The 15676-nt window shown below is 34.2% G+C and overlaps 1 protein-coding gene across 16 annotated transcripts in view; it reads right to left on the bottom strand.

Annotated features, from left to right (window-relative positions):
• CNTN5 (contactin 5) overlaps positions 1-15676 on the bottom strand; it is a 1211165-nt gene that overhangs the window by 356793 nt on the left and 838696 nt on the right. For all 16 annotated transcript variants that reach the window (XR_014815022.1, XR_014815020.1, XR_014815017.1 and 13 more), the window contains one exon: positions 6741-6836. Coding sequence is in view for 10 of the 16 variants with exons in the window: in XM_084975741.1 (XP_084831867.1) it covers positions 6741-6836 (96 nt within the window). In the remaining 6 variants the exon portion in view is untranslated. The remainder of the gene's footprint in view (positions 1-6740; positions 6837-15676) is intronic.

Genomic DNA, 15676 nt, shown 5'->3' with positions numbered 1-15676 from the left:
ATTTTTTTTGGCAACCAAAATCATTTTGAGCAGATGTGCTTAACAGTCTAGAAAGATATATCTATTTCCTGGTAGATGAATAACTGCTTCAGTATCCAATCAAGATGTTTTTATTAACAGATGTTACTGATAGGAATTAATATTGATCTCTTGGGAAGCAAACAGGGAAATTTAGCAAATCAGTCAATTCCAGCTTTTGCTTTTATTCACAGAAAAAAATGTGCATTGAGGTAATGAGAAAATGCATCGGGGGTTATTTTATTTCTGAATATTAATTAGTCTTACCTGATGTATAAAGTATTTATGATTTCATATAGTTATCACTGAATCATAGTAACTGCTATACTTTGAAATAATAGTTGAATTTGATATTAGGTGACCCAAATATCTGTCATAAAAATGAGCTGGTTATGATAAACTAATAGCAGGAGGCTAATAGGAACTGTCTAAAGCCCTATAAAAATCCTGTTAGAATCAGCACATTTATTCAGTTATTAAACACGAATATTTACTAAGTGTTAGTTAGTTCACTAAGTATTAGAGATATACAAAATGGAAAGTTTTGCACACTTAAGGAACATTTGTTTAACCAACTAGAGGAGATAAAAGGGGGGGAACAAAATAGGAATGAGCATCAGTTAACCAGGTGTGATAATCTACATGACAATTTAGATGTGACAGGTATTTAAGTCTGAAATTCTAATACATATTTCACTTTCATTCCACCATGACAAAAGAATTTATTGAGGCCATTGCTAACAGATATCAGACTGGGGACTCAATCTCAAGACTTCTCTTACTGAGTAGTTCTGCCTTACTCTTTCTACACTTAACCTGTCTCTTCAGCAAGAATTTTTGACTCAACTTCCCCAAGTGTTTTTCAAAATTCTTCTTCTAATTAATTGACAAAAGCACTAAGTTTAATTCACTATTTCTCAGTATGATTGTCATCTCAACTTTAATAAATCCAACCATTCAGGTATCAGATTTTTTTTTGGCAAAAAAAAAAAAAGTTACATTTTATTCTTCCATATTGATGGTGTGAATCATGTTTCATTTATCTCTTCTATAATTCACAACACCGTAATGAGAAAAGGGTAAATGTTTAAAAAAAAAAAGTTTTCTTACTACATAGCTGATCTATTTTTCCTTGTTCTTGTTTATGATTTCTTAAAGTTTCTGATAGTTATATACAGGCTAAAAACCTTAGCTAATTTTTTAATTTATGAATATTATGCATATATTCACTCAACAAATATTTTTGAGCTCCTACTCTGTGTCAGGCTCTGTGCTAGGCATGGGGTTCAACACTAAACAAAAACTATAAAAAAATCTATCCTCATGGAACTTATATTCTAATTCAAGAAGAAATATAGTGAATAAACAAGTAAGTAAATTTCTACATTGTATTGAAAGTGATCAGTAGTATGGAAAAAAAGGAAGAAGAGGAAGAGGAAAGGAATTGTGGGGAATGCATATTGAAAGAGGAAAATTAGGGAAGATTTTACCAAGAATGTAAAATCTGAAGGAAGATATGAATGCAAGGGAGTGAGCCATTCATACACCTGGCAAAAGAGGAAACAGGCATTGAGAAGAGCAACTGCAAAGGCTTTGAGGCAGCACCATTCCAGTAACTTGTGGAACATCAGGGAGACCTATATGATGACATATGAGGAAGCAGGAGGAAGAATAGTAGATGAGGTCAGAGAGATTACGTGGAGCCAAATGGTGAGGACTCTCCTGGTCACTGTAATGAATTTGCCTCTAACTCTGAATGAAATGGTGTATTAGTCAGCTTGGGCTGCCATAACAAAAATACCATAGACTGGGTGGCTTAAACAAAAGAAATCTGTCTTCTTACAATACTGGAGGCTGAAAGTCTGAGATCAGGATATCAGCATAGTTGGTTTCTGGTAAGAGCTCTATTTTTGACTGTCAGATAGCCACTTCCTCACTATATTCTCACATGACGGGGGTCGGGACAGGGGAGAGTGAACTCTGATATCTCTTTTTATATGGGCACTTACCATGAGGGCTTTCCCCTCAGGGCCTTCTATATACCTAATTACTTCCCAAAGAGTCCCATCTCCAAATACCATCACACCGGAGGTTGGGGCTTCATATGAATTTTAGGGTAACTCAATTCAGTCTTTAGAAGATTGGAAGTTTTGGGAGAGTACTGGACAGAGGAGTGACATGATACATTTAGTTTTGAGGAATCACTCTTAGCTACTATGTTGAGACTAGATTTAAAAAAAAAAAAAAAAGATAAAGGCGACAGTGAGAGAGATTTGTTAAAATGCTATTGCAATAACCCAGGTAAGAGGTGATGGTAGTTTACACTAGAGAACTAGCAGTGGGGGGTATGAGAAATGGTCAGATTTGGGATAAAATTTTAAGCAGGGCCATTAAAATTTCTGATGCTTTGTATGTGTAATAAGATAGAAAGTGAGAAGTTAAGAATGACCCTAAAGTTGATGAATTATAATGAATGGAATTGCCATGAATTCCAGGGGGAAAATACCTCAGATTTGAGTTGAAAATACAACCAGGAGTTCAGTTTTAGTCATGGTTAAGTTTGAGTTGCCTGTTTGCTGTCCAAATGTCAGCTTGGAGGTTGGATATACAAGCTATTTTATGGTTGGAGACATACATTTGGGAGATGTCAGAATTTGTAGCTTATTGTGAGGTGAAATTTAAGAGCATGGGGTATATTAAAGAAAGACATTCAAAGACTGATACTTTGGGGACCGCAAGATTTTGAGTTTTCAGAGCTGGGGCAAAATCATTACAGGAGATTACAAAGTAATGAAGAAGGAAAGAAACAGCATGTGGAATCCTGCAAGAAAGTATTTTATAAAGGAAGAGGTGACTAACAGGAAGACTGCAAATAATCTAAATGTCATCAAATGAGGAAAAGAAATAACAAACTACTGATAAATGCTACAATATGGATGAACCTTAGAAATATTAAGCTAAATAAAAGAAGCCAAACACACACACACAGCACAGCACAGCACAACTGTTTAATTCAATTAAAACAAAATTCATAGAAAAAGCAAAAATAGAGACAGAAAGTAGATCAGTGATTGCATGGGGACATGGATAGAAATGCCTTTGTGAAATAATGGAAGTTCTATGACTGGATTTTGGTGGTAGTGGCACAACTGTATTAAATTTATGCAAACTCATTGAACTGTACACTTACAATAGATGAAATTTCTGGAATAAAAACTGGATCTCAATAAATCTGTTAAAAAGTTAATGGAAGAGACAGGGAGAGTTCAGAGAGACCTAAAGAGACATAAAGACAGCATTGGAATTAAACTGGATAGTGTATGTGCAGACAAAGACTTTGAAAAGTGTTGCTAGGGAGGGGAGCAGAAAAATATAGCAGCTGAAGGATGACAGGAGTCAAGAGAGGTTTGCATTGCTTTGTTTTGTTTTTAGGTGGAGGAAGGGAGAGTATCGCTGCATGCTGATGGAAATGGCCCAGAAGAGAGTAACATCTCTGGTGAAAATGTAGAAGAGAGAAAGGAGAATTACTGAAGTGACTGCTTTAAGTACATCAGAAAGGATGAATTATACTGCACAAGTTGAGGGCTTGGCCTTGGAAGCCCAGCAGTGCATCTATACTAAAAAAGCAAAGTTAGGGGACTTTCCATGTGGCCCAGGGAAATGAATATGATTAGTATCCATGAGGATGCAGGTTCCATCCCTGGCCTTGCTCAGTGGGTCAGGGATCTGGCATTGCCATGAGCTGTGTTATAGGTCGCAGATGCAGCTTGGATCCTGTGTTGCTATGGCTGAGGTGTAGGCCTGGCAGCTGTAGCTCTGATTTGACCCCTAGCCTGGGAACTTCCACATGCTGTGAGAATGGCCCTATAAAGGAAAAACAAAAAGAAAAAAAGAAAGAAAGAAAGAAAGAAAGCAAAGTTAGAGTGTCAATACAGATCTTAATGAGTGTGATTTGGTGATGAAGGCTTATGGATGTCATCTTCTAATTGCTTTCTTTACACAATGAAATGTATCAGCTGAAAATGAGAAAGGAAGAAAATTTGAAGGATGAGAAACACATTGAAGGTTTGATAAAATTACAGTAAAAGCACTAGGTTTTGTTTTTTTCCCTTAATTTCTGGTTAGCATAAGTGCACTTAAGATGCGTAGTTTGGATTTTAAATTTAGACTAGTCTGCAAAACTCTCTATTCTTTTACAGTCATACTAAGCTGAGTAGTTTTGGGCAAGCAGTGGCTGAAAAATGAATTTACATCAGGATTAGGGTTTTGCTGACTGTCAAGTCAGTGTGATGAAACAAAAGAGCGATGAAGAAATGAAGGCTGTATGCAAGAAAATTATAATGATTGAAGGAGAAAAGTGAAAATCAAAGAAGGGGAAGAAGGATGGAAAGGAGATAAGATCAATTATTTGTAGACTTCAAAGAGGTTAAAGGATTCTGGGACTCAAGGTAGTAGAAGCAGTGAGTGGAAGACAGTTCATGCTAGTTAGAGAATAGATGCTTGCAAGTGTGATACTAAAGAGATTGTAGTGGTTGGCAATATCAAGTGGCTAAGACTGATGGTAAAACAAGACCACTGGAATGGAGAAAAGGTGAAATCTTTGGGAAATGAAAGGGAATGACCTGGGAGAGTGTAAATAAATGGCTGCAACAACATGTATAGAACCTGATGACTTGTTATTTTTTAAATTGAGGGGTTTTTTGTTGTTGTTGTTGTTGTTAAGGAGGAATAAGGGAGAATGGGCAATGAGGAGAAAGGAGGTTTAGGTGCCATTCTCACTCTGAATGGCACATAAAATTTGGCAGAGTAACTTTAGCCACAACTTTAGAGGCTGCAGTGGAAGCCATGTCTTCTGGGGATATGAAAATTTCAGTTAGAGCCAGAATATAAATGCTATGATCAACAAAAAAGCTAAAGATACACTAGAGGGTTTGGCTGATCAGGGGATAATGACCCATCTAGTAAGTGTTAGACATTGTTCTGGATGCTGAGCTACTCCAGTTATTTTGCAGCATGCAAACACTTTACTATGCTAATATGGATGTTTGAGTAGGTCATTTGGCATGACACTTCAAAGGAAGTACCTAGTAGAATATAACCTCTTCTACGACTGTAAATTATATCATCAGTCTAATAGTTCTTAGGATATATATACAATAGCAAGCAGCTGTTTTTATTCCTGTTGATCTCAGAGATGACATTTTTATTTAATTAGTTAATTGTATCTTATGCTTACCATATATGGAATTCATTATTCTCTTTTTTCCATTGGAAATCTCCAGTATATAGTTTTCTCTGCCAATCGGATAATTTGTCTATGTGTAATCTTGTAGTTTTGCTCTGTATATTATCCTCTCTCATTTCATTCTTTAAACACATGTTCTAAAGTCTTGTAATATAGATTGCACCTCAGAAAAAATCTGACTTTTTCCCCCACAGTGGTCACAGAATATTGTTAAGTCCTGTAAGTCTGAAGATGAACACTTTCAACCTCTGAAGAGCCTGTTTCCTTCCCTCCCTCTCCTCCCCCATCTTCTATTCCTTTTTTCTCTAACACTTATTTATCTGATACTTCTCTTCAAACCAAATTTAATACCCCAATATTATATTTAATGTGTATTAATTTAAGCCTACTAAAATCTATTTTAAAAAAGGTAAACTGCATGCAGATAAAATTAGATATATTTACTATAAAGTTCACAATCTGCTTACAGAAGGACAGGAGTGACTGAATCAACACATAGGAATTAGGTTGGTCCAACTCAGAAATTATTCCTCAAGGAAACTTTTAAAAAAATGATTAAGGTGTTATTGTAATTTATGACAAAAATGATTTATGGAGAATTGAGCCCCAATACTACAAGAATTTCGCAACCTAGAAACATGTATGTTTTTCACTCTAGACAAAGAAGAAAACTTGATTGAAATACCAGGATCCTGAATTCTGTTTCCAGTTAACTCTAAGGTCTTTATTATTTCCTGAAAATAAACAGAGATTTGATTCTCTCTCTCTTTAATTGATGCTGGCCTTTCTTTGATTGTATTATAGCAAAACTACGCTGAGGTACAAATAAGTACTCATCTCAAATTATAGGACTCAAACAAAATATGTGTAATTATCTGTGAGCTGGCAAAAGGGAAGATAAGTAATCTGAGCACAGTGTATTATTCTGTGACTCCAGACTCCAAGAAGTACTTACCTATTACCATGACTTTTGCAAGCAAGATCTCAAGTAGCCAGAAAATAACAAGGCCATTATAGTTTTGTATGAAACTCAAAAAAAATATTTCTTAGCCATTTTTGTTCCAGTATGATAAAGAATACCATAAACAATCCAGTCTCCAGCTTATCTTTTGAAACACGATGCACACTGGTATTCTGTTAACTCAATTCTGACATTCCAAATAATTTTGAAAAGTTTTTGCTCTGTCAGCTTATCACCTTCCTCTTGCTCCAGGCAATCTATTCCTCACTGGTGGCAGGGAAAGACATAACCAGGACAATCCATACTTAGAATGGCAATAAAACAGTCTTATCAGAGGAGCTCAGTCTCCTGTGACATTTAGAGCATATGAACTTTAATTACTAATCTGGTACTCTGATACACTTCAAGAAAACCACGCACATTTCACCTGGATTTTTCCCAGTCAGTGTCCTATCTAGAAGAATAAACATACAGTAAAAGATAGCAGCAGCAATAGAGAATGGGATCCGACTGTACCTGGTGAATGAGGCGGAGGAGAGCACATCAGAACAACTCCCTGGCCTTCCCTCACAGAGACTGCACTTCTTGTCCGGCCACTAAAATTTCCCAGATCTGTCAACATAACACAGCATTTAGATTCAAGGCAAAAAGGAGTTTAAAGAATTACTACTTCTGTAACTTGTACTTACTTTTCCATCATCATCCAGACAAGGTTTCTTTGTGTTTGTCAAGGGACGGGGGGCTTTAACAGTAAATCTATACCATCCAATTTTAAATACCATCATTTTCAGATAATACACACACTCCTAATTTCTATGTGCAGAACAAGTTGCCAAAGTAGGAGAAAATTAAACAATACATTTATAACATATTAAATGCTTATTTTTATAATAGTTCCTACATTATTATTTTTTTCACTACTTATCAAACACATTCATGCATAGTGATATGAGAAATGGAAGGAGTTAGGGGTGCCTGGTGTCCAACTTGTTGCCTCATTATCTGTCGTGCTAGGAATGGTGTGTAAAATCAAGAATGAATTTGACAAATTAGAGAGACTTGTGTGAAATACAATATGTATATAAAGTGTTCCATAAATAACAGTGAAAAAAGTCATGTTACTTTAATTTTATGGATGCCTGGAATGGTATGTACAAATTAATTATACTCATCCATTTTCTTACTCCAGAAGTATAGTAACATACACTCACTTGTACGCTTACAGGACCAAGGCATTGATTGGGGTTCCATTGTCTTTCCTTAAATTATGTTTCATTTGCACAATTTAAAAATAGTTTCCTAAAAATAAAGTGGCCTTAAAATGATATTTATTGTTTGTATTTCCATTATTGTTTAATAACCTATTCATAACTCAGAACATACTTTTCCTTTTTCTTGAATTAGGTTGATCAAAGAAATGTCTTTTAGAAGAGTTTCTTGGGGAGTTCCCGTCGTGGCGCAATGGTTAACGAATCCGACTAGGAACCATGAGGTTGCGGGTTCAGTCCCTGCCCTTGCTCAGTGGGTTAACGATCCGGCGTTGCCGTGAGCTGTGGTGTAGGTTGCAGACGCGGCTCGGATCCCGCGTTGCTGTGGCTCTGGCGTAGGCCAGTGGCTACAGCTCCAATTGGACCCCTAGCCTGGGAACCTCCATATGCCGCGGAAGCGGCCCAAAGAAATAGCAGCAGCAACAACAACAACAAAAAGACAAAAGACAAAAAAAAAAAAAAAAAAAAAAAAAAAAGAAACAGACATTTGATCATGAAAGTAAAATAAATTATAAAAAAAAAAAAAGAAGAGTTTCTTGGAAATAGGTGTTCAATATTTATATAAATGAATATTGCCCTGTAATTCCCAATTCGTAAAATCATGTTTCTTTGGTGAGGAATGCTTCTTAAAAATGTTCTGCTTTTCCTTTCATTATTCAACAATAATAAAATAGATTTTTTGAAACTTTTCAACATTTCATGCTCATATAGTATGTTTTACAGTAATACAGTGTAGATCCTCAAATTTAATGTTTGTTAATCTGATAGATGATGAAAGTAAGCAGTTAGGAAAATTAACTTTAATATTCAAAGAGGGATCCTATAACTTTTTTTTTTTGAGAGATAGGTTACAATTTACTTACTATTTACAATCAAAGCTATTAAAATACATTCAAAACCATGAAGAACTAATGAACGGTAAAGGCATAGTGAATAAATTCATATTCATTATTGAAGAAAGTGTTTAGGATTTTACACACAAATTCTGCTCTTCATTGTAAATAGTTAAGTTTTCATAATGTGGCAAAACAAAAGAGAAAGAATTATTTCAGTTCTACTCTTGGCGATTTGAAGACATACACACTAACATCTAAAGAAAATCAAGTTAATTCATTTTTAAATATATAGGACTCATGGCCTTAAGTTCATATGCATTGATCCTTAAGGATAGAAGCTGTCTTTTTCTCCAAAAAATGATCTCAAGCTGAAAACAAAGCATGGAAAGATTTTTCATTTGATTTCCTTCAACTGCTCCTAGAAACAAAGCACAGTGAGGCAGTGATTGTAGTTGGGCTATAATATCTCTTTAGAGATTATACAGTTTTATTTTTCTCTTTTCATCCTCATTGAATTTATAAAGTCTAGAAAGCTATTTGGATATCAGTTTATTTTAATTGAATTCCTTAAATGTTTTCTGAAAAGTATACTTGTAGCTTCCAATACTCTTACTAATACCCTTTACACTGTGCTTATTATGACATTTCAAAGTAACCTATTGTAGTTAAAAATATTTGAATAGAAAACAGTCTTAAATTAATGTCTATTTCTGATAAATTGAAGTACAAGCATGGCCTAGAAATTACACACAAAAAAGAAAAGAAAATTATAGGATAATTGTGACCTCAATTGTGTTTGGAGATCACAATGACCCAAAAAATAACACTCAGCTGTAATTGCTTTATTTCGTATCATCTGTTAATGCAGGTACAATTCAACATTTCCTCATGGAGTTGTCTCTGTGTCATTATTTCCTAGGAGCTATAACACCAACGGTTCAAAGAAAAACTGATTTTTTTTTCAATTGTCAATAGATGTTTTTTGTTTCACAAGACATAGAAATACTAAAAGAAGCCTGTACTTTCATGGAGAGTGTGCTTTTCTCATTTAAGTTCTCCTCCTAGGGTAAAAAAAAAAGGAGAAAAACATTTATAATGTAAAAGTGGTCCTTGTCAAGTGAGATTCTGATTGATCTGAGACCAGATTGATATGGGGAAAAAAACAAAAAACAAAAAAAACCTCTTGGTTGAAGTGGGGGTGGCAACTGGAGAGAATAGCCTGAGAAAAAATATAGCTGGTTATTTTGTTCTGTGATCTGAAAATAGTTAGTTTCTTTGGAGGTAGTCATCAGAGAACTTAGTTTGAGTGCTTATCACATTATTTTAATAGATTAAACATCCCATATATCAAGGAGAGAAATGAAAAAAAGAACAAGAGCTTTCATGGATGAGGCTTTGATTATTTTATTGTCACTTATAGAAGGTAAAAAATACCTGTTCCTCTGTTCTATTTTTGCCCTTTAAAGGAAAAAATGATTAAAAATAAAAGTCTTAACACAAGGACTCTAAAATTCAGGTTTGAATTATGAACTGAAATAAACTTATTTCTGTACTTACTATAAAACACATGGACAAATAGACCGATAATATAGAGGAGAAAGTTTGTGATCAAGAGTCACAGAACCTCAGGCTTTGTCTTTTCTCTGATCTTTTTTTCCCAGTTCAGGAGTTCATGCAGAATTAGATAGTGGAGTTTTATCTAGCAATGCAGTTTATAGAATTACTACACCTATTCATCCTGGATGAACTACATACACGAAAAAAGAGGTATACAATAATTTATGTGTCAGAAAGCCTCATATGACAGTTACCATATTCGGGATTTGTGATTGGAAGCATATTAACCATACGTAAGACAAAGCATTTCTTCAATTCACTTAACAAATATTTCTTCATTGCAAATTACACCAAACACTATGCTAGGTGCTGATGATACAGAAAAACTGTAAAGTAAAGATGTAGATACATGAATTAATTGTACCCACTTGGGCCAACTGTCCACAGACCCAGCTCAGAGGAGTCTATGCCGCCAAACAGATGCATGAGTCTAAACCATCATATCTCCAGCTTGTCACAGCTATGAGTTACTAGTACAAAACCATGTGTGTGTGCCATGTAGCACTTTATGTTATTCCTTTAAATGTCAGTTGCAAACACATGCACATCAACACATACACACACATACATATACTGCATACATACTTTGAGTTCTTTCCTTCCTCTTTCCCTCCTCTCTCCCCTCCTTCTTCTCTCCTTCCCTCTCTCCCTCCTTCATTTCTTTCCTTCCTTCCTTCCACCATCTTGCCTGCTTTTCTGACTTCCATTTCTTTTTTTTCCTGCATTTGGTGTAGCTTAGATATATATGTATATAAAAAACAAGATAATACAAGTAGTACACAAATTACAGGCGAAGATAAAAATGGGTGTGGTACTGACATTTGAAAATATTAAAAGATAAAGGGACATAAAGTACTGGATGAATAATAATTACACTAGCTACTAGCGTACTGACTCTATACCTTGTTTCATGGAAAATAAATATTAATTTCTCTATTTGAAAGATTACTAAACGTATGTGAAAAGCAAATAAAAATTTGGCTATGGTCATACAGTTAATAAGTAGTGAGTTGGCAAACAAATTCAATGAGGTTGTTTTTAAAAATGTATTAGGAAAAAGGCAATTCAATGTTAGACCAAGTTTGTTTTAGGAATTTAGAAATCATCTTCATAAGCAACTCCTATTAAAATCATTTTCTGACAGACGGAAAGACAGACATGAAAAAATTAGGGAATGGAAAAGTAATTCATACATTTATTTTGAGAGAGAATTAAATTAGTGTCTTTCAATTCATAGCCATTGATTTGCATATTGAGGATTCCATAAAATACAAGCAAGATTCTTAATAATAATAGTATTTTAAAATAAAAATCAGATTGTTGAATGGTACCTTGACTGAAAGCCATAGTAATGTGAAGCTTTGTGTTTTTGTATTTTTAAGTGTGAGCTCATGAGCCTGTTATCAATTTGTAAGCAGATGAGGCAGAGCATATTATCCCCACTTATTGATGAGGACACTGTCATTCACTAAGTTCAAGTAAAAAGAATAAAAACTCAGTAAGGATTTTTAGTCTCCAAGATGACAAATTCATCTTGGGAACTTGCATGTTTTTAACCTAGAGTTATTCTGGTACTCTTAGAATATTTGATCAATGTGGATTTTAAAATTATTTTCCTATTATATTACACAAAGTAATGCTACAATTCCTTAAAATATTTGTTACAAGTCATCTGCCAATGGAAAAACACATCACCTTTTGAAAATGTTTATTATTTAAGAAAATTAGTCCTTCAAGAATATCAATGGAACTAACTGGAAAAGCTAAGAATTGAATTAAGATACAGCTGGAGACCTGGTGAGGTATATCTAAAAGAGATTTATAGATTATAATGAAACTTTCCTCATTCGCATTCTTTCTTTGACTACATATAATAGGTCATATGAGTAATTTCTTCGTATGGCTTGTCATTTTCACTTTACATATTATCAGGCGCAAATATCCAGCCAAAAGGTTCACTGATTAAGAGAGAACCAAAGCAAACAAGTATATGCGTGCCTTGAAAGAGATGATTTTAGCTATATTATAAGTGGAATAATTAATTTAAATGCTTTTGTAAAAGATAAATTATCCAAAAATGTGGTAAAAATGTGTTTGATTTTGGGGTCTTTTCTTTGGCATCTAGATATGTGTTACAAACAGTGACTGTGAGTAATATATATGGTGAAATAATCTCAAATGTAAGAGTTGTATATAAATTTGTTTAACTAATGTCATGATAGTATAGGAACCCTGGCCGAGGTTTTGTATAAGTTAACTTTCTCCATTCTGGATAAGTAATTACATAAATAGTCCAAAGTGATATCCTTTCCACACTGCTATGAGTGTCTAATACTAAGAATTTCTGTATACCTTGTCTTATTTCTGGTGTGTAAATGTTTGTGTATGTGTGTGTGTGTGTGTGTGTGTGTGTGTGTGTGTGTGTGTGTATCTACACACCAGCCAATGCTCAGCCTTAAAATTTCCTGAGACTTTTGATAAATCAAGGCTAATCGGAGTTTGGAAAAAATGTGAACTTAGAAACAAGCAAACAAGGATTATTTATGAAATTTACAGGTACAAACTTTCAGTTACAAAATAAGTGAGTTACAAGTATGAAATGTAGAGTGTGGGGAAAAGTTGATAACTATGTAATATCTTTGCATGGTGACAGATGACAAGGAGATGAATCATTGTGGACATTTTTAAATGTATAGAAATATCAAATTATTATATTGTGTACCAGGAACTAACATAATGCTGTAGGCCAATTACACTTCAAAACAAACAGACTCATAAAAAAAGAGATCAGGTTTGTGGTTTCCTGTAGCAAGGGTTGTGGGGAGGGATTGAAGGCAGTCAAAAGGCATAAAATCCCAGTTTTAAGATGAATAAATACTAGGGGTGTAATGTTTAACAGGATAAGTATAATTAACACTGCTGCCTGCATGCTATATATGAAAGCTGTTAAGAGACTCCTAAGGGCTCTCATCACAAGAAAAAATATTTTTTTTCTATTTCTTTAATTTTATATCTGTATAAGATGATGGTTGTTACCCAGACTTATTATGATGATAATTTCATGATGCAGGAGAGTCAAATCATTATGGCATATAACTTAAACAGTGTTGTTATGTCAATTATATCTCAATACAACTGAAAGAAAAAGGTAAAATGAAGAGAGAATGCCTCACATGAAGGCATTTACATCGGTTTTATTTTTTTAAGTTTACTTTTTATTGTTATTTCCCCCAACACACTTTTTTTTCCCCACTGTACAGCATGAGGACCCAATTACACATACATGTATACATAATTTTTCTCCCATTATTGTGCTGTGTTGTAAGTATCTAGACATAGTTTTCAGCGCTTCACAGCAGGATCTCATTGTTAATCTATTCCAAACGCAACAGTTTGCATCCTTAACCCCAATCTCCCAACTCCTTCCACTCCTCCCCCTCCCCCTGGGGAACCCCAAGTCTATTACATCTGTTTTAACAGACTGTGCAAACTAAAGGAAATACTTGGGTAGTAAGGTTTATCCTGAAGGAGAACAGTTTTTCAAGCCTGGACTAGATGATCTTTAAGAGGCTAAATACTCTATGAATTTAACTCATTGCCTATGATCCTAATTTCAAGCTATCATTGAGAGTCTTTTTTTTTTAAATGTGTAATTATATATTACCTATCATTCAGATCTTCTTTCAATCTGCAAACATATTTATAAAATAAATACATACATGTATATATAAATATAAGAATATTTCTAGCTAGTATTCATTGCTATATTCAGTAGCAAATGAGACACTTTTTATATTTTGTATTTTTATTTTGATAATTGACTTTATTAACTGAAATAAAATATTGTTATCAGCAAAAAATATATGCCGTTTATTTACAAGGCTACTTATTTCTGTAGTTCTACGACTGAACTAAGGAAAATAAACATAGGAAAAAGTCTCTGTTCTTCTACTTTGTGTGAACTCAGGGTGGCTCTGTCTGATTTGTAAAATCTAATTTATTTCTATTAATATCTGGAATTTCTGGGACCTTACGGTGTTTTTATAGAAAAAACCCTGTCTGTAGTACATTTTTCCACTCCTCCAAGGCAATTTTTAACTCTACTAGCTTCCACTTGGAACAGCTCTGGACATAACCATTATTTCTTTTCCATATAACTACTAAAAAAAATATAATTGTGAGTTGGTTTTTTAAACAATTTCTTTGACGCTAAATATAAAATTACTCTGAGCACTAAACATTTTCTCAAAGCAATAGGGTTTTCCCCTCCCAAATCCAACCCAGTTCCAAATTACATGAGAATACCTGGATTGGTCTCTTTTGATTTTTGCTTTGGTTATACCAGTACTTTCCATATTTGACGAATGTGTGCATCTGAGTGTTTAATTCTGCCAAATTTGTTTTCAACTGCTGTGCATACCGCAGAGCACTTACAACAGTTCTGGCCCCCTGAGCAAATGCTTTTAAGATGTAAATTGCTTGCTTTCTTGATTCCCTGAGCTCATTTGCTGTCGTAGAGTTAAATCAAGTTTCACAGATTGCAATTTTTTTTTTTTTTTACAAGCTATAACCTCAACAGTTCTATCTAAATAACTTACACCCTGTTTAATTAAAAAAATCTTAGGGAGCTACTTTATTTCATACCTTAGCTGACTAGTGATCATTTTTCAACTTATCTTAGATCTTTGCTAAAAATCTTGCACCTTGTCTTAGAGTAAATCTCTGACCTTGTCACCGTTTTTCTTTTTTTTCCTCTTTTTTTTCCCTTTCTAGCATTCATTTAACTTAGGAAGTTTTAATTTGTGATCTTCATTTAGGCTGAACTAATCTGTAAAGTGGTTTTGGATAATGCTCAAATTTTACTGTGTGCAGCAACTCACATATTGTTCATCATATCAGTAGTGAAAAAACAGCAAGTTGTTTCAGGTCAGAAATGACGTCATTTGCTTTATATCACCTATGCTTAGTTAGTCCAGTGCTTGGTATTCAAAAATTATTGGCTGAATGAATGAATGAATAAATGAGGCAGTTGTTACAAACTGACCTCTCTGTCAAGCACCATTCTCTTCCTATATGATTTATTTCCATGAAACTAGAGGGGAATGTTTTTTAAGGCTGAATACACATTTAAATAATTTGTTAAAAACACTATTTCTTGGGTAAATTCCCATCAATTATATGAAGAAATTCTTTGGATAATAAAATTGGTTTTCACATTAAGCAGCAGCCAGTTCAATATACTAGCATTTTACAATTTTTCATTCCTGTTCTGTAGTTGCTCTAGCTTTTCTGCACTGAAGTACAAGAAAATAGTTCCCTGAAATTATGTAGGGCTGATATGTCTATTTGTTCACAGTACATTTAACTATAAATCTACTATGGCATACGCATTGCTCACATTGCTGAAAGGTATCCCACATAATCTAGTGCAAGGCTTGCAGGCATTTTCTGTAAAGGATCAGATAGTAAATATTTGAGGCTTCGCAGGCCAAAAGGCAAAACGAAGCATATTATGTAGGTTCTGTCATATAATTTCCATGTCACAAAATATTACTTTTTTGACTTTTTCGATCATTTAAAAATGCAAAAATAAATCCTTTGCTTGTGGGCTCTATAAAAACAAAAATTTAGCCTGTGGGCCATAATTTCTTGACTGCTGGTCTAGTCCACTAAAATTAGGAAGGACAGGAAGACTTAACAGATAATGTACTACTGCTAGAGAGTCAATGAC

Source organism: Sus scrofa, chromosome 9 (genome assembly GCF_054392235.1).
Source record: "Sus scrofa isolate SSC_HxYL_T2T_F1_AM1 chromosome 9, Sscrofa_HxYL_maternal_Yorkshire_Landrace_v2.0, whole genome shotgun sequence".
Lineage (NCBI taxonomy): Eukaryota > Metazoa > Chordata > Mammalia > Artiodactyla > Suidae > Sus > Sus scrofa.
The sequence above is the reverse complement of the archived record's forward strand: the minus strand, read 5'-3'. Positions and strand labels throughout refer to the sequence as shown.